The sequence below is a fragment of the Piliocolobus tephrosceles genome, chromosome 19 (genome assembly GCF_002776525.5).
Source record: "Piliocolobus tephrosceles isolate RC106 chromosome 19, ASM277652v3, whole genome shotgun sequence".
NCBI lineage: Eukaryota > Metazoa > Chordata > Mammalia > Primates > Cercopithecidae > Piliocolobus > Piliocolobus tephrosceles.
This window is the reverse complement of record NC_045452.1, coordinates 32,080,096-32,101,176: the sequence shown is the minus strand read 5'-3', so window position 1 is coordinate 32,101,176 and position 21,081 is coordinate 32,080,096. Positions and strand designations below refer to the sequence as shown.

General features: G+C 45.5%; 1 protein-coding gene across 2 annotated transcripts in view; it reads right to left on the bottom strand.

Annotated features, from left to right (window-relative positions):
• Nucleotides 1–21,081, bottom strand: part of MOV10L1 (Mov10 like RISC complex RNA helicase 1) — a 67,948-nt gene that overhangs the window by 27,292 nt on the left and 19,575 nt on the right. For both annotated transcript variants that reach the window (XM_023222139.2, XM_023222141.2), the window contains exons 8-15: nt 20,783–20,915; nt 18,904–19,098; nt 15,444–15,558; nt 10,485–10,662; nt 9,522–9,592; nt 7,294–7,385; nt 816–874; nt 251–351 (exon numbers count right to left, since the gene is read on the bottom strand). In XM_023222139.2, coding sequence (XP_023077907.1) covers nt 251–351; nt 816–874; nt 7,294–7,385; nt 9,522–9,592; nt 10,485–10,662; nt 15,444–15,558; nt 18,904–19,098; nt 20,783–20,915 — 944 coding nt within the window. The remainder of the gene's footprint in view (nt 1–250; nt 352–815; nt 875–7,293; nt 7,386–9,521; nt 9,593–10,484; nt 10,663–15,443; nt 15,559–18,903; nt 19,099–20,782; nt 20,916–21,081) is intronic.

The window sequence follows — 21,081 nt, the reverse complement described above, 5'->3', positions numbered from 1 at the left end:
CCCAACTCTAAGGTCATATAAACATCCGTACTTTGCTTCCCCTATTTAATATATTGTAGCCATCTTAGCCCTTGCACATAAACTTTACACTAAATGTATTTTGTGAATATTTTAGTTCACTTGATTTTAACTGCAATTTTGGGTTATTTGTGAACCACACTGCTCGAATACTCCAGTCAACTGAGTGCTAATATGCCAAGAAGGAGATTCCCATCCCCTGTGTAAAGACAGTTACGTTGCTGAGCACTACCTTTTTGCTGGTAGACTGGCCATTGCTTTTGGCGTCTTGTTCATGGCTCCAATTTCCTGTCACTTGGGGAGACTGTAAAATAATTTCTTCTGGAAACAACACTTTTAAAACAAAAAAAGGTAAGAGCATAGGTATAACTAAAAAGCTAAAAAAAATTAATAGAGGTTGTTTATGGCTGACCCTAAAGTAATTAATATTCTATTCCCTTCCTTTCTTAACCTGCCTGTTACACTATTTCTAAATCAGAGCATTATTAGTACTGCATATTCTTCACAACAAAGCCATTTACTCGCCCATCTGCAAAAACAAAAATGAATTACATTTATGAGGGGAAAAGCGAGGAAGATGAATTTATTTTCAGTTATTTAAGCAAGCTATTATTAGTTATTCACTAAACTGAAATAGTAAGAAAAGACTAAAACTTGACAGAAAATTAAAAACATGACTGTAACAAAGTTTTACTTCTAATATCATGCCCGAAGAAACTATTTTACATAAAATTTTACATGAAGCCTATAAAAATACTCTGTGAAGATATAACACTATCATTCTATACAAATAATACCTTTTACACCTAAGTGGATGACTTGTTCAAGTGCAAAGTGACATCGTCTGCTTGTAGTCCTGCCGGGAAGAAAACCACATAAAATAACTACCTTTACATTCAGAACTATTAAGGCGGGCACACAGTAATGCACATTTGATTATACAACCTTTAAGTCAATAGAAAAAAAATCACAGCAACAATCCAACAACCAATGAAATAGAGAACAGAAAAACACTAGAGAGGATGGGCGCAGTGGCTCACATGTGTAATCCTAGCACTTTGGGAGGCCGAGGTGGGCAGATCGCCTGAGATCAGGAGTTCGAGACCAGCCTGGCCAACATGGTGAAACCCTGCCTTTCCTAAAAATACAAAAATTAGCCGTGTGTGGTGGTGGTGCACGCCTGTAGTCCCAGCTACTTGGGAGGCTGAGGCATGAGAATCACTGGAACTCGGCAGGCAGAGGTTGCAGTGAGCTGAGATGGCACCACTGCACTCCAGCCTGGGTGACAGTGTGAAACTCTGTCTCAAAAATTTTTTGTAAAAACCACTAGAGAATACCAATGAAGCCCCCTCAAAAAAAAAAAAAAAAAAAAAAAGCATGTGACAAAATCCCACACCCATTCTTTTTTTTTAAAATTTTTTAATTTATTTTAATTAATTAATTTTTTTGAGATGGAGACTCACTCTGTCACCCAGGCTGGAGTGCAGTGGCGGGATCTCAGCTCACTGCAAGCTCCGCCTCCCAGGTTCCCGCCATTCTCCTGCCTCAGCCTCCTGAGTAGCTGGGACTACAGGCGCCTGCCACCGCGCCCAGCTAATTTTTTTTGTATTTTTAGTAGAGACGGGGTTTCACCGTGGTCTCGATCTCCTGACCTTGTGATCCGCCCGCCTCGGCCTCCCAAAGTGCTGGGATTATAGGCGTGAGCCACCGCACCCGGCCTTTTTTTTTTTTTTTTTTAAAGAGACAAGGTCTTGCTGTGTTGCTTAGGCTGGAGCGCAGTGGCACAGTCACAGCTCATTGAAGCCTCAAATTCCTGGGCCCACGTGATCCTCCCACCTCAGCTTCTCAAAGTGCTGGGATTACAGGTGTGAGCCACCACACCTGGCCCCATATCCATTCTTGATTAAAAACTCACTAAAATAAGAATCTATCTCCTCAACCTGATCGAGGGCCACTATGGAACCTACAACCCACACTGTACTAACTCATTCAGGACTGACAGCCCTGTCCCCAAGACCAGGGATGAAGCCAGTGCATCACTTCTCACCACTTCTATTCCACACCGGCACAGAAGTTCCAACCGGTGCAGGAAGGCAAGGGAAAACAAATACAGAGCATCTAAATAAGAAAGGAAGAAGTAAAACTGTCTTTTTTTTTTTTTTTTTTTTTCAGACAGAGCCTCGCTCTGTCACCCAGGCTGGAATGCAGTAGGGTGATCTCGGCTCACTGCAACCTCCGCCTCCGGGGTTCAAGTGATTCTCCTGCCTCAGCCTCCTGAGTAGCTGGGATTACAGGCGCCCGCCACCACGCCTGGCTGATGTTTTGTATTTTTAGTAGACACGGGGTTTTCCCATGTGGGCCAAACTGGTCTCAAACTCCTGATCTCAGGTGATCCGCCTGCCTTGGCCTCCCACAGTGCTGGGATTACAGGCGTGAACCACTGCACGCGACTTGAAACTGTCATTCTTTGATGTACGACTGTATATGCAGAAAATCCTACAGACTCTATGAAAAGCTGCTGGAGCTACTGAGTTTAGGAGACCTGCAGGATACAAGGTAAACAGACAAAAATCAACTGCTTTTTATAAATACTGGAAACAAGCAATTAGAAACTTCAGTTAAAATTACTGTTTATAATAGCCATTTAAAAACTTTAAATAGGTATAAATCTGACAAAAGATACATAAGACCTATACACTGAAAAGTATAAAATCTTGCTAAAAGAAATGAAAAAAGATGCAAATAAACAGACATACCATTTTCCAGGGCTAGAGGACTCATTATTATTAAGATTTCAATTCTCCCTTAAACCGACCTATAGATTCAATTGTAATCCCAATCAAAATCCCAACATGCTTTCTGTAGAAACTGATATGACCTAAAATCCATGGAAGAATAAAGAAGACCTAGAATAGCCAGACAACTCTGAAAAGGAACAAAGTTGAAGGCTTGATACTACCTGATTTTGAGACTTATCATAAAGACATATATCATACACTATGTTTGTGTTCCCCTCAGCTTCATACAGTGAAACTTCATCCCCAATATGATGTTATTGGGTATGAGGAGTTGAGGCCTTTGGCAAGTGATTAGGTTGTGAGGGTGGGGCCTCAAGAATGGAGTTAGTGCCCTTACACAATGGGGCACAGGGAGCTCTCTCATCCCTTCTGCTGCGTGAGGACACAGGGAAAAGACAGCCGCCTATGAACCAGGAAGCAGTCTCACTAGGACACTGAACCTGCTGGTGCCTTGACCTTGGGCTTCCCGACCTCCAGAGCATGAGTAATACATTTCTGTTGTTTATAAGCCACTCCATCTATGGTGCTATGCTAATGCAGCCTGAGTGGACTAAGACAGGCAATAAGACCCTGTAATGTTAGTGTCAAGACAGACAAGTGTACCATAGGGAACAGAACAGTCTGCAGAAACAGATCAACAAATATTTGGTTAGCCGGGTGTGGTGGCTCACGCCTATAATCCCAGCACTTTGGGAGGCTGATGCGGGCGGATCACGAGGTCAGGAGATCAAGACCATCCTGGCTAACACAGTGAAACGCCGTCTCTACTAAAAACACACACAAAAAAATTAGCTGGGTGTGGTGGCGGGTGCCTGTAGTCCAAGCTAGTCAGGAGACTGAGGCAAGAGAATGGCGTGAACCCAGGAGGCAGAGCTTGCAGTGAGCCGAGATCACGTCACTGCACTCCAGCCTGGGCAACAGAGCGAGACTTTTTCTCAAAAAAAAAAAAAAAAAAAAAAATTTGGTCAACTGATTTTTTTTTTTTTTTAAACAAAGGTACAATAGTAATTCATTGGAGAAAGGACAGTTTTTTCATCAAATAATGCTTGGACAACTGGATGTTTATTCCACCCTCCAATTTCCATTCATACCCCACAAATAATTTGCAAAGCTTAATGAGATAGATCATAATCCTAAATGTACAGGTTAAAGCTGCCAAGTTTCTAAAAGAAAACAGGATAAAATCGTTGAGATCCAAATTAAAGATTTCTGAGATGCATCACTAAAAGATCTGTGAAAGAAAACATTCATAAACTGGACTTCACCAAAATTAATAATGTCTGCTTTTCAAAAGGCACTATAAAAACAATGAAAATACAAGCTGTAGTCTGAGGAAATATTTGCACAGACACATATCTGATAAAACACTGTACTGAAACTATACAAACATCTCTGCAAACTCAATCATGAGAAAACAATTTTTTTAAATGGGCCCAAAGACTTGAGGAAAGACTTCAACAAAGATTTTGTACAAATGGCAAAAAGCACATAAAAAGATGTTCAGGGGCCGGGCGAGGTGGCTCACACCTGTAATCCCAGCAATCTGGGAGGCCAAGGTCGGCAGATCACGAGGTCAGGAGATCAAGACCATCCTGGTTAACATGGTGAAACCCCGTCTCTACTAAAAATACAAAAAAATTAGCCAGATGTGGTGGCGGGCACCTGTAGTCCCAGCTACTCTGGAGGCTGAGGCAGGAGAATAGTGTGAACCTGGGAGGTGGAGCTCGCAGTGAGCCAGGATCACGCCACTGCCCTCCAGCCTGGGGGACAGAGCAAGATTCTGTCTCAAAAAAACAAAAAACAGGGCCAGGCACGGTGGCCTGTAATCCCAGCACTTTGGGGAGCCGAGGCGGGTGGATCATGAGGTCAGGAGATTGAGACCATCCTGGCTAACATGGGGAAACCCTGTCTCTACTAAAAATACAAAAAAATTAGGCACGTGTGGTGGTGGGCACCTGTAGTCCCAGCTACTCAGGAGAGGCTGAGGCAGGAGAAAGGCTTGAACCTGGGAGGTGGAGCTTGCAGTGAGCTGAGACCGTACCACTGCACTCCAGCCTGGGGGACAGAGCGAGACTCCGTCTCAAAAAAAAAAAAAAAGAAAAAAAAAGATGTTCAGCATCACTAGTCATTAGAAAAATACAAATTAAATCCATGAGATACCCCTTCACACTATGAGAATCAGCTCTGTTCTAGAGTCAAAGTAGGTCAAGGAGTCCAGGCCTAGACGTCGGCTGTAGTCTCTCTGGCTGCCATGATGGGGGCTGTGTGCCTTCTACCAGCGTTGCTGCTCCCTATGGCCCCAACCCTCATGTGTCATCCAACACAGCTGCCCCTCCCTTCCCATTCCTGGGCCTTCTCATGGCACTCACATGCTGGGGTCTCTCATCTTGCACAGCAAACAAAAAGCACCCCCTCCTGAGCCTCCTGTATCTCTTTGGTCACCAATTTCTCTCGCTCTCTCTCCATCCTACCCTCCCTGCTTTCATGGGCAAATGCCTTAAAAAGGAATCAACGACATTTCTCCATTTCCCCGTAGTCCATTCACTCATTCTCAACACATTCCAATCTGGCTGTAGCCCAAATACTGCCGATTTCTCAAACATAAAAAGCACTAATATTAAAAAAAAACTGATAAATTTGACTATATTAAAACTGGCACCTTCTGTTAATAAAAAGACATATATATTTATATATATCAAAAAATATATACACAGTTTTTTGAGACAGAGTCTCACTCTGTCTCAGCTCACCGCAACCTCCGCCTCCTAGGTTCAAGCAATTCTCCTGCCTCAGCCTCTCAAGTAGCTGGGACTACAGGCATGTGCCATCATGCCCAGCTAAGTTTTGTATTTTTAGTAGAGATGGGGTTTCCCCATGTTGGCCAGGCTGGTCTCAAACTCCTGACCTCAAGAGATCTGCCTGCCTTGGCCTCCCAAAGTGTTGAGATTACAGGTGTGAGCCACCGCACCCAGTCTCAAAAGACACTTTTTAAAAAGCTAAAAGACAAGGAACAAATCTGGAGAAGATATGTACCTAAGAATAGTTTATCATAAGGAATACAGAAAGGACTCCTACAACAATGAAAATCAGATAAATTACTCAGTAAAAAAGAGGGCAAAAGACGCAAGCAAGCGTTTCACGGAAGATGAACATTTTACAGTCCACAGACAAAAAGATTCTCAGCCTTGTAAGTAAGCCAGAGAAAAGTAAATCAAGACCATTATGAGATGCATTACACACCTACCAGAGTGGCACCAATTAGGAAATCTAACAAAATCAGATTGCAGGGAGGGCACTGATCAACAGGTTGTTATATACATGGATACTGGAAGTCATTGATGCAACCACTCGTAAAGCTGGAAACAGGAATATACCCCAAACCCAGCAATCCCACTCCCACATACACAGCGGCTCTAGGAAAAGCAGGAAACAATGGTAACAGGAAACAATGAAGATGTCCATCAACAGAAAAACAGAGGGTATTCACACAACCGCCAACTAATGAACAGTAGTTACAGGCAACAACACAAAGACATCTCAGGAACACAATGTTTAGTGAAAATCTGCAGCTCCTAGGAACCAAATACAGCAAGTTACTCTTTTTCTAAAGTTCAAAAGAATTAAAACTGAAGAATACACTTTTTGTGCATGACTAGTTAATGGTTTTGTGGAGGAAGAAAAAGTCAGCTGGGTGCCAGGTCACAGCACCCCTCATCTGACAAGAAAACAAATAAAAGGAAGGAGCTGGTAGCTGACAGTGACAGTGAGGCATGAACCAAAGATCCAGTGCACGTGAGGTCTGGGAAAGAATGAACATGCAAATGTATGCACCTTTATATCCCAAAAAATAGTCGATAATAAAGCTAGAAACATGGGGCATGCAAAAATGCTGTAGGAGCCCACTTCATCCACGAGGCCTCTATACGTCAACCACAGGCGTGGTGGGGGCTCCTACGTCACTACTTACATGTCAATGGCCATACTCGAGAGAAGACTGTCCAATCAAAGATAAAGAGACAAATTAACTGGGCATGGTGCCTCATACCTATACTCCCAAAACTTTGGGAGGCTGAGGCAGGAGGATTGCTTGAGCCTAGGAGTTTATGACCAGCCTGGGACCCCATCTCTATTAAACAAACAAACAAAAAAAGACGGCCGGGCGCGGTGGTTCACGCCTGTAATCCCAGCACTTTGGGAGGCCGAGGCGGGCAGATCACAAGGTCAGGAGTTCGACACCAGTCTGGCCAATATGATGAAACACCATCTCTACTAAAAATACAAAAATTAGCTGGGTGTGGTGACAGGCACTTGTAGTCCCAGCTACTCGGGAGGCTGAGGCAGGAGAATCACTTGAACCTGGGAGGCGGAGGTTGCAGTGAGCCAAGATCGTGCCACCGCAATCCAGCCTGGGTGACAGAGCGAGACCCTGTCTCAAAAAAAAAAAGACATTTGAAAGGAGACTCACTAAAAGCATTACCTATTATATGTGAATTCCACATCCATAGGTTCAAAGTTATAGGCTTGTTCAAATTCTGGATTAATTTTAAGAGTTACATCTTCTTCATGAATCTAAAAAAGAAACAAACAATATACCTGATTTCTTGGAATAATGTGATATCTATATCCAGCAACACATCATCAGAAATTCATTCTACAGCTTTGAGCTAAAATTTGATACCTATCTGCAAAATTAGTTGAAAAGGATTAAATCATGCCATTCAATTATACAAACAAGAGGAAATGGATCACTACACTCAAACTTATTGAACTTCTATTCGCTGGGCTATAGCCTCTCCTAAGACTCTGAGAATAGAGAATGCATGGGAGGTCACTGACTCCATAGGACACAAACAAAACAACCACAAGTGTAGCCAAGTGTTATCTACTGTAAGGAAGCCTCGATAAGAAGGTCTGCCAGGTGCAGTGGCTCACACCTGTAATCCCAGCACTTGGGGAGGCCAAGGTGGGCAGATCACCTTGAGGTCAGGAGTTTGAGACCAGCCTGGCCAACAGGGCGAAACCCTGTCTCTACTAAAAATAGAAAAAGGAGCCGGGCGTGGTGGTGGGCACCTGTAATCTCAGCTACTTGGGAGGCTGAGGCAGAAGAATCTCTTGAACCTGTGAGGTGCAGGTTGCAGCCAGCCAAGATCGTACCACTGCACTCCAGGCTAGGTGACAGAGTGAAACTCCATCTCAAAAAAAAAAAAAAAAAAAGTCATTACAAGACTTCTCCTTTTAGTAGAAGAGCCCTCCAGCTAAAGCAAGATCCTGCATGATCAGTTCTGCATATTCTTTCCTAGATAGTGTGGGTAGAAAAATAAGAAGGAAAGCCCTGATCCAAAAGGAGCTCAAGCTCTTCTCCAGGTAGCTCAGGCAACAGGGTGAGTTTCCTGAGGGTCAGGGCTGACACCAGCAGAGGGTCAGGAAGCTACGCCCCGGGCTGGCTTCCAGCTCCGGGAGGAAGGGAAGCAACAGTGGTACAGGGCTGTGGGATCGTTTCCCCTGAGGATGAGGAAGACAGACCAAGTCCTCACTGTACACAGAAGACATGCGTTAGTCTACTTGAGAAGAGGAGGAGGTCGCATCCAAGAGAGCCTGAAAAGACGAAAAGAATTTTTGGAGCTCAAAAGGATATGGAAGGTCATTTCAGATGCCAGGGTTTGATCAATGGCATGGAGGCCCAGCCATACGGCTCAGGAAGCAGGGGTGGAGGCAGGCAGGTGCCTTCCTCCTGAGATGTCTGGCTCTGCTTCTTTGGAGGTTTCGGTATGCAAGGCTTCCTTTCTTGGCACAGCTGGTCTACTATTTGGAGGCTAAGATGGTCACTCGGCCATCTTGGGCTCCTCATGTCAACTTGATCAACAGCAAAAGTGGGTAATGGACAGCTGGCGAGGTCACGTCACTCGTGTCTCACATCTCAGTACACAGGTGACGGCCTAAGTCATTACAAGATCTCTGAAATCCTGCCAAGATTTTGTCTTCTGGGAAATATCCCATTCTATGAAATCAGCCACAGCATGAACCCTGCAGGAAGGTGTAGCCCAGAGTGACTGCGGCAGCAAAGGTTGGAGGCTGCCTCTTCTCCAGATCCTTACCAGGCTCTTCTAGCTCTCTCAGTCCTTCTTCCCTCTGACAGTAAAGGCTCTGGCATTCTCCATTCAAGTTTTCTACATTAAGTAATGTGTCGCTTCATCTTCTCTGATGCACAGATAAAGCACCTCCCTTCTCATGCAGATCCCAGTATCGCTCCCAGTGCTATGCTCGGTACGTGACCAGTAAAATCCAGCCCAAGAATCACAGACCACCCCATGCAGAACCATCTGGAGCACCAGGAGCTACTCAAAGCCAAAAAAACCACCTTCACACAAACATCAGAGCTGCAAACTTGTAGGTGTATTTTTCCTTTCAAGGTTTCCACTCTGCGAGCTCTTCCGGAATACATTCAGAATGCCCAAATATAACTCACTGCAAACATCATGACTTACATATAACCTAAAAGATGAATGTTTTACGTGGTTGAAAATTACAGTATTAAGTTTCCTTTATGCATCAAAAATTATTTAAAGATTCACTGTATCTTCACATTTTCCAAAATAGCCAATGCATATGGGAGGACCTCCCCAAGAGCTGTGGGGAGAATGTTACCTTTCCAACCGGTCAGAAGAGTGCGTCCAACATGAACTCATTAAGAGAGTGTGCTCTCACCTCAGTCACGTAGCTGATGTATTCAACGGCATGTCCATTGTACTCTTGAGTTTTTAAAATCAGTTTATCACCTAGTTAAAAAAAATATATTACTATGTTTAAAGCTAATACAAAATCACAAATTTCTGTGCTGTCCTGTAAAATCCAACATGAGGAAGTTCAATAAAACATTACTGGGGTCAGGTCGGGCATGGTGGCTCACACGTGTAATCCCAGCACTTTGGGAGACCGAGGCGGGTAGATCACGAGGTCAGGAGATCGAGACCATCCTGGCTAACACAGTAAAACCCTGTCTCTACTAAAAATACAAAAAAAATTAGGCGGGCATGGTGGTGGGCACCTGTAGTCCCAGCTACTAGGGAGGCTGAGGCAGGAGAACGGCATGAACCCGGGAGGCGGAAGTTGCAATGAGCCGAGATTGCGCCACTGCACTCCAGCCTGGGTGACAGAGCGAGACTCCGTCTCAAAAAACAAACAAACAAACAAACAAAAAAAAACATTACTGGGGTCAACTGCTTACAAATAATGAAATACAACAAAGAGGCCTGGCGCGGTGGCTCATGCCTGTAATTCCAGCACTTTGGGAGGCCGAGGTGGGCAGACCATGAGGTCAGGAGATCGAGACCATCCTGGCTAACACAGTGAAACCCGTCTCTACTAAAAATACAAAAAATTAGTCGGGCATGTTGTGGGCGCCTGTGATCCCAACTGCTCAGGAGGCTGAGGTGGCAGAACGGCATGAACCCGGGAGGCGGAGCTTGCAGTGGGCTGAGATCGCGTCACTGCACTCCAGCCTGGGTGACAGAGCGAGACTCTGTCTCAAAAAAAAAAAAAAAAAAAGAAATACAACAAAGAAAATGCAATAATGTGACTGTCATATTGCCAGCTAAAGAGTATCTTTTCTCTCTTAAGTGTGGTTTCTCTGCTAGTCTACCTAGGGAAGCACGCAAGTAACAAACACACCTGTGTACAGAGAAGGTCTCCCTTCGGCCAGCCCTGGGACCTCCAGAACCAGCAGATCCCCATTCCTTCTTAAGACGATCCCGCTCATGTTGTACTCTTTCAGTTCCATTTCTGCATAAATCTCCTCAAGCCACAGCAAAGTCGAAAACTTCTCCTTGTAATTTGACATGTTCAGAAGCTGGAAAACACGCAAACGTACACGATACAAAGTCAGCGACAGCGCAGCGGCACACTGGAAAGCTACAAAGTCAGTGACAGCGCAGCGGCACACTGGAAAGCTACAAAGTCAGTGACAGCGCAGCCGCACACTGGAAAGCAGCAGCTCTGCACCGGGGAAGTCCCAACAGCTCCAGTTCAGCACATGGCCCCCCAGGTAGGGCGATTCTCGCCAGAGTCTGCTAATGCCTCAGTACGTTTCCCGGCCTTCAGCACGAGGGCCATGAGGCTCCAGCACACTCCCTGGCCTTTGGCATGAGGCTGTGGGGCTCCAGCTGGTGGGTGTCCCTCCCTGCACTGCCCAGCACTGTCCACCCTCCCTGCTCTTTTTCAGGTTGTCCAAGTTAATTCTGGAAAGGCAGAATTTGGCTTCCACAGAACATCTGTGAAAAAAGGACAAACTTCTAGGTCTGGACAAGGTGGACTAACAAGGGCCAGATTTGCCCTTGTACCTGAAAAACACTTAGAGACACAGAAATAAGAAATGATGGTGTTTAAACAATGAACATCATGCAGCACAGGACTGTGATCCCCAGACTGGGAAACAATCCATGGAGGCCCCATGACTGACCCACCTGTACCGCACAGAGCTCCTAGGCCCAGCGCAGAGGACTCGGGGAGCCGCATGGTCTCTGAGGAGAGGAGCTCTGGTCTATGGGGCTGGGTGTTGGGAAGAGCAAGCAGCACAGAGTGGTCTGGAGGGGTCAGGGGACCGACTCAGGACCATCAGTTTAGCACTGAGGAATGCACGAGACACCACCCTGCAAGACCCACTGTGGGGCCAGACCAGGGCCTCAGCATGCGGTGGGGGAAAACTCACAGCAGCCTGCCCGGAATCAGAAAGTGGGAGGGCAGAAAGTGTGTCTGAACACATGGTGGCTGAAAATTTCCAAATCTGAAGAAATCTCAAGGCCACATATTCAAGAATCCCAATGAACCCTGAGCACAAGAACAGGAAGAAAAGAATCTCTACCACCACACATGTAAACCAAATCTATTAATATCAGTGATAAAAGAGAGAATCTTAAAAGCAGCTAAGAAGAAACGTTATGTGCAAAAGAGCAAAGATAAGAATTAAAGCAAAAGAACCCCATAAGAAAAACTAAAAAAATACTTAGGAGATGAATGAAAACAAAAACACAACATAGCAAGACTTACAGGAAAAGCACGAACAGTGCTGAGGGAATTCGTGACCATGAGTGCTGATTCCCATGAGCACTGCAAGGAACTAGACAAAGGAGAACAAACTAAACCCAAAGACAGAAGAAGGAAATAAAGATTAGAGGAGAGATGAACAAAAGACAGAACTGAAAAACAATATAGAAAACCAGGAAAACAACAGGTTGGTTCTCTAAAAAGATCAACAAAATTGACAGACTTTTAGTAGATTAACTAGAAAAAAGAGAAAGACATAAATTACTAAAACAAGATAGGAAAGTGGGAACATTACTACAGATTCTACAGAAATAAAAAGGATTATAAGAGAGTATAAGCAATTGTACACCAATACCCAGATGAAATGGACAAATTCCTAGAAACACAAAACCTACTAGGACTAAACCATGAAAAAACAGAAAATCTGAATAGACCGATTACTACTAAGGAGGTTAAAGCGGTAATCAATATTATGAAAAGGAAAACCCCAGGACCCGATGGTTCCAAAGCTAAATTCTACCAAACATTTGAAGAATAACTAATACCAAACCTTCTTGAACTTTTCCAAAAAGATTCAAGAGGAGGGAACACTCTGACTTGCTCTTATAAGGCCAGCATTACCCTGATCCCAAAGCCAGACACAGACACTTCATGAAAAGAAAACTACAGACCAATATTAACACTGATGTAAAAATCCTCAACATGATACTAGCACACAAAATTCAGGAGCATATGAAAAGGATTAGCTGGGTGTGGTGGCTCATTCCTGTAGTCCCAGTTACTTGGGAGACTGAGGTGGGAGGATCGCTTGAGCCCAGGAGCTTGAGGCTGCAGTGAGCAGTAACTGAGCCACTGCACTCCAGCCTGGGCAACACAGCGAGACCCTGTCTCAAAAATACATACATAAAGGGATTACACCCTATGATCAAGTGGAATTTATTCCTGGAATGCAAGGATAGTTCAGTATCTGAAAATCAATTACTGTAGCAACACACATTAACAGAAGGAAAGAAAAATCACATGATCATCTCAATACAGAAAAAGCAACTGAATTTTCTTTTTTTTTTTTTTTTGAGACAGTGTTTCCTTCTGTCACCAAGGCTGGAGTGCAATGGTGCGATCTCAGCTCACTGTAACCTCTGCCTCCTGGGCTCAAGTGCCTCCCAGGTAGCTGGGATTACAGGTGCATGCCACCACGCCTGGCTAGCATCTGACAAAATTTAACACCCTTTCATGGTAACATTTAACAAACCAGGAAGAGAAGAAAACCAGGCTGGGTGCAGTGGCTCATGCCTGTACTTGCCTGTAATTCCAACACTTTGGGAGGCCAAGGCAGGAGGATTGTGAGACCCCATCTCTATAATATACGAAAGTTAGCCAGGCATGGTGGTGTGCCCCTGTAGTCACAGCTGTGAGCTGTGATTGCACCACTGCACTCCAGCCTGGGCCACAGGAGAGCCTGGCTCAAAAAAAAAAAAAAAAAAAAAAGAGAGAGAGAGAAAAAGGAAAAGAAAAACAAAGAAAGAAAAGAAAAGAAAAGAAAGAAAGAAAACGACCAAAAGTCATATATGAAAAACCCACTGTTAACATCATACTCAGTGGTGAAAGATTGAAAGCTTTTCCCATAAGATTAGGAACTTCCAAGAGAAGGATGCCTGCTTTCACCACTCCTATTCAACATGGTACTAGAAGTTCTAGCCAGAGCAATTAGGCAAGAAAAGGAAATGAAAGGCATCTAAACTGAAAAGGAAGAAGTAAAATTATATGTTTGCAGATGACGTAACTTTATATGTAGAAAACTCTAAAAGATTCCACAAAAAACTGTTTGAATAAACAAATTCAGCAAAGTAGCAGGGTACAAAATCAAAGGACAAAAAGTGTCTTCATTTCTAAACAACAATGAAGAATCTGAAAAGGAAGCTATGAGAGCAATGTATTTACAATAGCAGCAAATAGAACAAAATACTTACAAATTAATTTACCCAAAGTAAAAAGCATATACAAAGAAAACAACAAAACACTGCTGTAAGAAATTAAAGAAGACATAAATAAATGTTAACATATTCCATGTTCATAGCCTGGAGGATCCAATATTGTTAAAATGTCCATACTAACCAACGCAATCTACAGATTCAATGCAATTCCCATCAAAATTCCAATGACAGGCCAGGTACAGTGGCTCACATCTGTAATCCCAAGCACTTTGGGAGGCTGAGGCGGGAGGAACACTTGAGGCCAGGAGTTTGAGACCAGCCTGGGCAATGTAGTGAGACCTCGTCTCTGGGGAAAAAAATTCCAATGGTGTATTTTGTAGAAATAGAAAAACGCATCTTAAAATTCATATGAAAGATCTTGAAAAGCAAAATAAATTTTGCCAAAGAACAACAAAGCTGGAGGACTCAAATTTCCTGATTTCAAAACTTACTACAAAGCTGCAGCATCAAAACATCAAGTTGGTGGCTGAGGAAGGAACTGAGGAGCACCCTCCAAGCCCAGACCTGGGTCCCGAGGGAGGAGCTGAGGAGCACCTCCCCATCCCAGCAGACCCAGGTCCAGCTTTTTCTGCCACTTCCTTTCAATGAACCATTCAGGCATTTGCCTGCAAACTCAAAGTGACTGGGGGAGAGAGGACTGCACTCCCGACTCATGGCATCCTCCCTGCCCAGGTGATCTGGGAGTAAAACATATCTGAACTTGTTTCTATCATGACAATGGATTGAATTTGCCCCTTCCAACCCAAGAACCCAGCGCTGCCCAGGCCGGGTTTTCCCTGGCATTGAGGAACATTAAGATTGGGATCCCAGTGCCAGATGGTCAGGCAGGCATAACCTGGACACAGGTCAGACAAGAGCCACTGGGGCATCTGCCAGAATAAGTTAGTTTCCTGTGTGAGGAACTCCTGGTCATGGGGCATCAGCCTGTCCTCCTGGTAAAACAAGTATCCCCTGAAGGGCGCATGGTGAACACCCAGGTCCCGTTCCCTTCATTCTCCTTAGGACAGAGCTGCCAGTTGCTCTGGCACTGGAGCTCCTGTTTAGCTGGGGACTCTCAGAACACCTCAAAGCCCTACAGAAAAAAACCCTCCTGGACAAAGGGCAATGTTCTCCCCTCAAACTGTCAAATTTCATAGACTTTTCATCCTTCTTGGACTTTTCTTCTCCAGACACCCCACTCAGAACATGCTCCTCTGTCTCTCATATGGTTGGGGACCTGGGCTCTCCTCCCCTGGACCCTTTCCCTGCTGGCTCTGTCAGGGTGATGTTAAGAGGCTGGAACGCTTCTTAACAAGGGCCTCCTAGTCTAGCGAGAGAGGCTGAGTTGATGGCACAGGTATCCCTCAGTTCTTCTGCTCCAGACCCCAAAGGCCCTGTGTGTGACTCCCAGTGAAGCTGTGGGATGCCAGCCTCTGGAGCACAGCAGGTCTGGCAGTGTGCCTCAGGGCCAGACAGTGACCCTCGTTATCCCAGCTACCTGTGAAGAAAATGAGCCAGATAAAGGTCTGAACCTGAGAAGGAACCTCCTGGCTTTGTCAGAAAACAAGAGCATTAGAAGATACAAACACCTCACAGGCCATCAGACACTTCCTACCTCTGCAAGTAATGGCTGGAAAGTCAGGATGTCAATTTTTTGTTCCACACATTTTCTAAGTCTATCTGGGATTGGATATTGTGGAAGAAAACTTGGAAGTTGTCGTCTTGAGTTCCTTAAAAAATTAAGTTCACAAGTTAAAAACAAGTCTTTATCGCCAGGTATCACTAGACATTCTTTTTTTTGAGACGGAGTCTTGCTCTGTCGCCTAGGCTGGAGTGCAGTGGCGCGATCTTGGCTCACTGCAAGCTCTGCCTCCCGGGTTCACGCCATTCTCCTGCCTCAGCCTCCCGAGCAGCTGGGACTACAGGCGCCCGCCAGCACACCAGGCTAATTTTTTGTATTTTAAGTAGAGACGGTGTTTCACCGTGTTAGCCAGGATGGTCTCGATCTCCTGACCTTGTGATCCGCCCGCCTCGGCCTCCCAAAGTGCTGGGATTACAGGCGTGAGCCACTGCGCCCGGCCTAGACATTCTTACCTAAACGTCCTGTCCTATTTTAGGCAGACCAAAGTTCATCCACTCACTGAAAAGAACTGATATATGAACAGCTGGTCTAAGGAAGTGGTTTGAAGCTTTTGTTTTAGCTCTGGGATCCTTTCCTCAAACAGTTCCCATGAGTCTACTATTTGTAAACAGGTAAGTGTAGCTGCACAGGCTGTGGGAAAACAGGGCGGGAACCCCCAGAATCTGCTGGAACCAGGAGTTTGAAAACAGCTGTTTTTAACATTCTATGAGCTGAGCTCTTCCTACTGTATTTGTCATCAGGACTCCATCTGGGCCTATCCCTGCAAAGCACACATTAGGAAAAGGCTGTTCTGTCTGAGTCCTGTCTTCGATTTGTTTTTGTTGTTTCCCAGCCTGTGGTTTCTCTGGATGTTCAGGATGAAGAACACTGCTGCTCTGGAGGCAAGCCCAATGCAGCAACAGAAACGACAGGAAAGGGACAGACAGGAGAGAAGCCAGGAGAGAACAGGGAAACTAAAAGTCAGAGTAAGGTCGATAAACCTCAATTCAGTGAATAAGGATGTTAGCTGGACCTTTATCCCTCATTCCCTCCTAGCTCTCCATTTCAGTGCAGTCTCACCCAAGAGACAAGCCCACGTCGCTCTCCATATTCCATTCACTGTCATCTCAATTTGGGTTCCACTGGCTTAGCCCTCAACAGGAGAAACGGGGTGAAGATACTCCCCGTGGTTTGTGCCGAGGGTTATGTCAGTGCTCACGTGTGAGGTGTATTTGGAAAGCATTGATTACTAACATGAACAAGGTAAAGGGAAACCAGGATGATCACTACAGGCTTAGGTCAACAGCCTGAACAGCTAACAGAATCACATGGCCTCAACAGACACGCTGGATTAACAAAATGTGGTTGCTACCATGACGGGTGGCTAGAAACTCAGCTGGGAAGGTGCTTGACTACAGAGCACCCAGAAGAGATCTGCTGAGTGAACGCACTGCTCTAAGAGCCAAAGCTGCCTGGCACTGGGGGTCCTAGCAGGAAGTACAGTGCCTGTGACAGGCGGCCACGGATGGACAGCTCTGGAAGCAGGCACCCGCCAACGCCCGCATGGGCAGGTCCAGACACCTGGTGCTCCAGGTGTGCTTGAGCCAACCCAGGTCAGGCACTCTGGGTCACCAACCTGACCGGCAGGAAACTAATGTCCTTGTTTTAGAGACGCTCCCACACAATATGTTAATATTCACAGGGAAGTAACTGACCGGGGGTTAAAACCCTTGTGGCTGTTGCTTTGTGTATTTCACTCTTTGTGTTAAGCCGAATGCTAACCAGAAGGCTGCTTGGTGTGTCACTAGATGAGAACCAGGGATCCTCCAAGGCTGCTGCAACTAAAACTCGATCCTCGGGGACTCCACTCTGCCTGGCAGCCGAAGGACCTTCCTGCTCCTTTTCTGGGTTACATCCCTACAGCCCCTGATGTTGAAACTGTGCCCCAAAGAGTTAAAGAAACCAATGACTAACAGAAATTCTTGAGCCTGCAGGATGGGTGGTAAGAAACAACGCCAACGCTGAGACTCCCTCTGCTTATGACTTCAAAGGACTGGCTGAGATCAGCTGGAACCAAAATGGACAACTGGAGTTTGTGCAGAGCTTACTGACATCGCAGCCTGGCTTCCCACCATGTGTGTCATGCGAACTCCCTCCGAACTGGCACATGATCCATGAGGTAGCATGAAGAGGTAACTACGCACACCCAAGGCCTTTCCAGCCCTCCCTTCTCCTTCCACCAACTACCTATTAATCCTAGACTCTACCCGCTAAACATTTTCTGATAAAATTACTGCCTTAAAGCCAGCACAGAGAGACACATTTGAGCTTGACTCCTGTCTCCTTGGGGGCTGGTTTTCAATACAAAGCTTTTCTTTTCTCAGAAACCCACTGTCGTAGCAATGGCGTCTAGTGCATCAGGCAGTGAGCCCCTTTTTCTCAAAAATAATGTGCCCAGGGATGACGACTGCTTATTCACTTACGGAGTGATTGCTTTGTGCCGGGAAACTGCACATTTTACATGCCTGACCTCACTCAACCTTCAAACTACACGAGGCAGGGACTAGCATTTTACCAACAAGAATAAGGCTCAGAGTGGTTAAGAAACTTGCCCAAGGTCACACAGCTTCTTGGTGGTGCTGCTGTGATTCAGACAATGGTCTAACCTTAAAAGGTAAACAACCACATATTCTTCTCTGGTAACAGGTTTTCCCTTCAGTCTGCAACTTAGTAGAAGTCCGTAATCCCTCATCTTGAACTGTAACTGGGGCAACACGTGATTTGAAATTCAGAATTTTCCAATATTGGAAAAGTGACGCATCTCACCCTCAGGGGCTCTGGGTAGTAGCAGAGCTCACACCCATCAGTTATAGCTGATGGAGGAAACGTCACATGACACGGGACAAAGTCATTAAACTTTAGAAAAGCCTGCTGTTCAGGGCTTTTTGGTTTTATAACTACAGGAGAGAACACGTGGACGTGAAATGCTTTCCTGAGACAAAACTCCAGTTAAAATCTGGGTGGTCCCTATGTTCCCCAGCCACAAGTCCCAGATCACACACAGTTTCTCCTAACTTCATTCTCAAGTGGTACCACATCTTCAAACAGGCTTTGGGTGACCCCACAATCCTGTTGCCCCCAGTGCGAGTGACATAGGGATGCCGTGCACTACCCACCATGGCCTCGTCAGGATGGGAGAGGTGGTGGGAGCTGGGTGAGGCCAGCCTGCTCTGAGAGCCACCTTGAGAACTGCCAGGGCAGAGTGGGGCTTGAGGGAGTGAAGGCTGTCTTCCTTGGGCTTCACGCTGCTGCTGGGCAGCTGCAGAGACACAACTTGACCTTCAGAGTTCCGCGGAAATGCACCCCGTCCCCCAAATACAATCATGGAAAGAGGCTTGAAACCCAGCAGATAAAACTGCCAGACCAAGAGCCACACTCATTTCACTTAGGGTACCTTTTCTGTGTGGTCACAACAACTGCAGTTTTTGCAGATGTTAATGCTTGTGAACTTTTAAGCTTTTTCCAAGAAAATGGTTCGCGCACAGCAATTAGTGACTCCTCCCCACTGATAACATTTACTTCAAGGTATCGCCCAATCAGGAAATCGGAAAAACAAAGCAAAAGGAGCTCCTTGCAGCGGCCAGGATTTCTTGAAAAAAAAAAAATGAAATTTAGTTTTAGTCATAATTAAGACAAGCAGAGTCAACACAATTTTCCTTTGCACATACAAGAAAAGTGACAGAGCTAACAGTCATCTTTAGTCTTCAATAATTCTTTTTCCAGAGAAAAAAGAGATTTTCTAAAATAAGCTATGTAATTAATATTTTCTCAAGATAAAATTAAGCACCTATGGGCCGGGTGCGGTGGCTCAGGCCTGTAATCCCAGCACTTTGGGAGACTGAGGCATGCAGATCGCTTGAGCCCAGGAGTTTGAGACCAGCCTGGGCAACATAGGATGCACCTGTCTCTGCAAAAAAATACACAAATTAGCCGGGCATGGCGGTGCGTGCCTGTGGTTCCGGCTACTTGGGAGGCTGAGGTGGGAACTTCGGGAGGTGGAGGCTGCAGTGAGCCATGATCATGCCTCTGCACTCTAGCCTGGGCAACAACAAAAAAATTAAGCATCTATGACAGTCTTTTTTGTAATCCTAACATATAAGAATAGGAAAGCTTTGATATTCCCAGCTTTAAGTCAGAATTTTATGACATGACCAAAAACAGTACAACACCTAATGTGCTTTCTGCCCAGCCCTTGCTGTGGCTCTAACCGGCGCTACACCATCCACACTACACGTTGTGCCCACCTATGACTTTTTTTTTTTTTTTTAAACCTGTTTCCATGTTGTCATAAGGTCAAAAAAAAAAAAAAAAAAAAACAAAAACACACTGAAGCTGGCTGCACCTCACACAGCTGACTGTGCACTTGCCACCCACAGCTTGATGTTGATGAGCTGTGATTTCATCAGATTTGTTTTTTAAAAAAATTGAGGATTAGACACCCAGCTGGAAGGCAATCATGCACTGTAGGGCAGCTTAGGCAGGGATGTGGGGACACAGGGAGCTGGAGGACAGGGCCTGTTTGGTCAGTTGATGTAGCCAACCACACCAGGGAGAGGGGAGGGCTCAAGGTTGGTGACTGGCATCCCAGCTGGGAAAGGATCGTCCCTGCCCCTCCCTCAGCACACTGTGCTGTCCGTGCCTTGGCCGAACACCCAGGTGCCAGGATGGAGATGACCAAGGTCCGAGGGCTCGGCTACGGGGAACACGGGCAAGGCAGTGAAGAGGAGCCGATGTGATGTCTCAGAACAGCAGAAGCACAGGGAGCTCAGGCCTCAGAGAGCCTCACAGACGCCCTGTTTTCTTTGTGAGGGTGACAGCAAGGCCGTCTGGTAAGGACCCTCATGAGTGGTGCGAAGTTACAGGATCCATTGCCCCAGGTGGGTCACACTTGGTAGCCGGCTTCTAGATCAATGCTTTTTCTTAGGATTCTGTCACATCAAAACAGTCAGGTGTACCTTTTTGTTTTTTTGAGACAGAGTCTTGCTCTGTCTCAGGTTGGAGTGCAGTCACGCGATCTTGGCTCACTGCAACCTCCGTCACTTGGGCTTAAGCGATTCTACTGCCTCAGCATCCTGAGTAGCTAGGATTACAGGGGCCCAAGTAATTTTTGTACTTTTAGTAGAGGCGGGGTTTCGCCATGTTGGCCAGGCTGGTTTTGAACTCCTGGTCTCAGGTGATCTGCCCGCCTCAAAGGAGTACCTTTTATAACGCCCAACCTAGAAGTATCAGAGAAACTTAAAAAGGCGGCTTTCTTCAGACCTCCAGGCCCTTACTTTCCATCACATATGACCACAATGAAGGTTTTTCCCCCTGGAGGGACAAGCCCCCCAGGCTCGGGCTCTACCATCTGCTTCCTTGAGAGAATGTTGTCTTTTTCTCCACTTTCTCCTTTACAGGTATAATCACCTGGGAAATAAAAATTTTAATACAAAGTTAGACCAAAAGGTAAATTATCTCTAACAGTGCTGGCATGCTTAGTGGAAATGAAGACACACACACACACACACACACACACACACACACACAGACAGATGCACACAAAAACACAGGGCAAAGTCTCAGATGGTGGCTG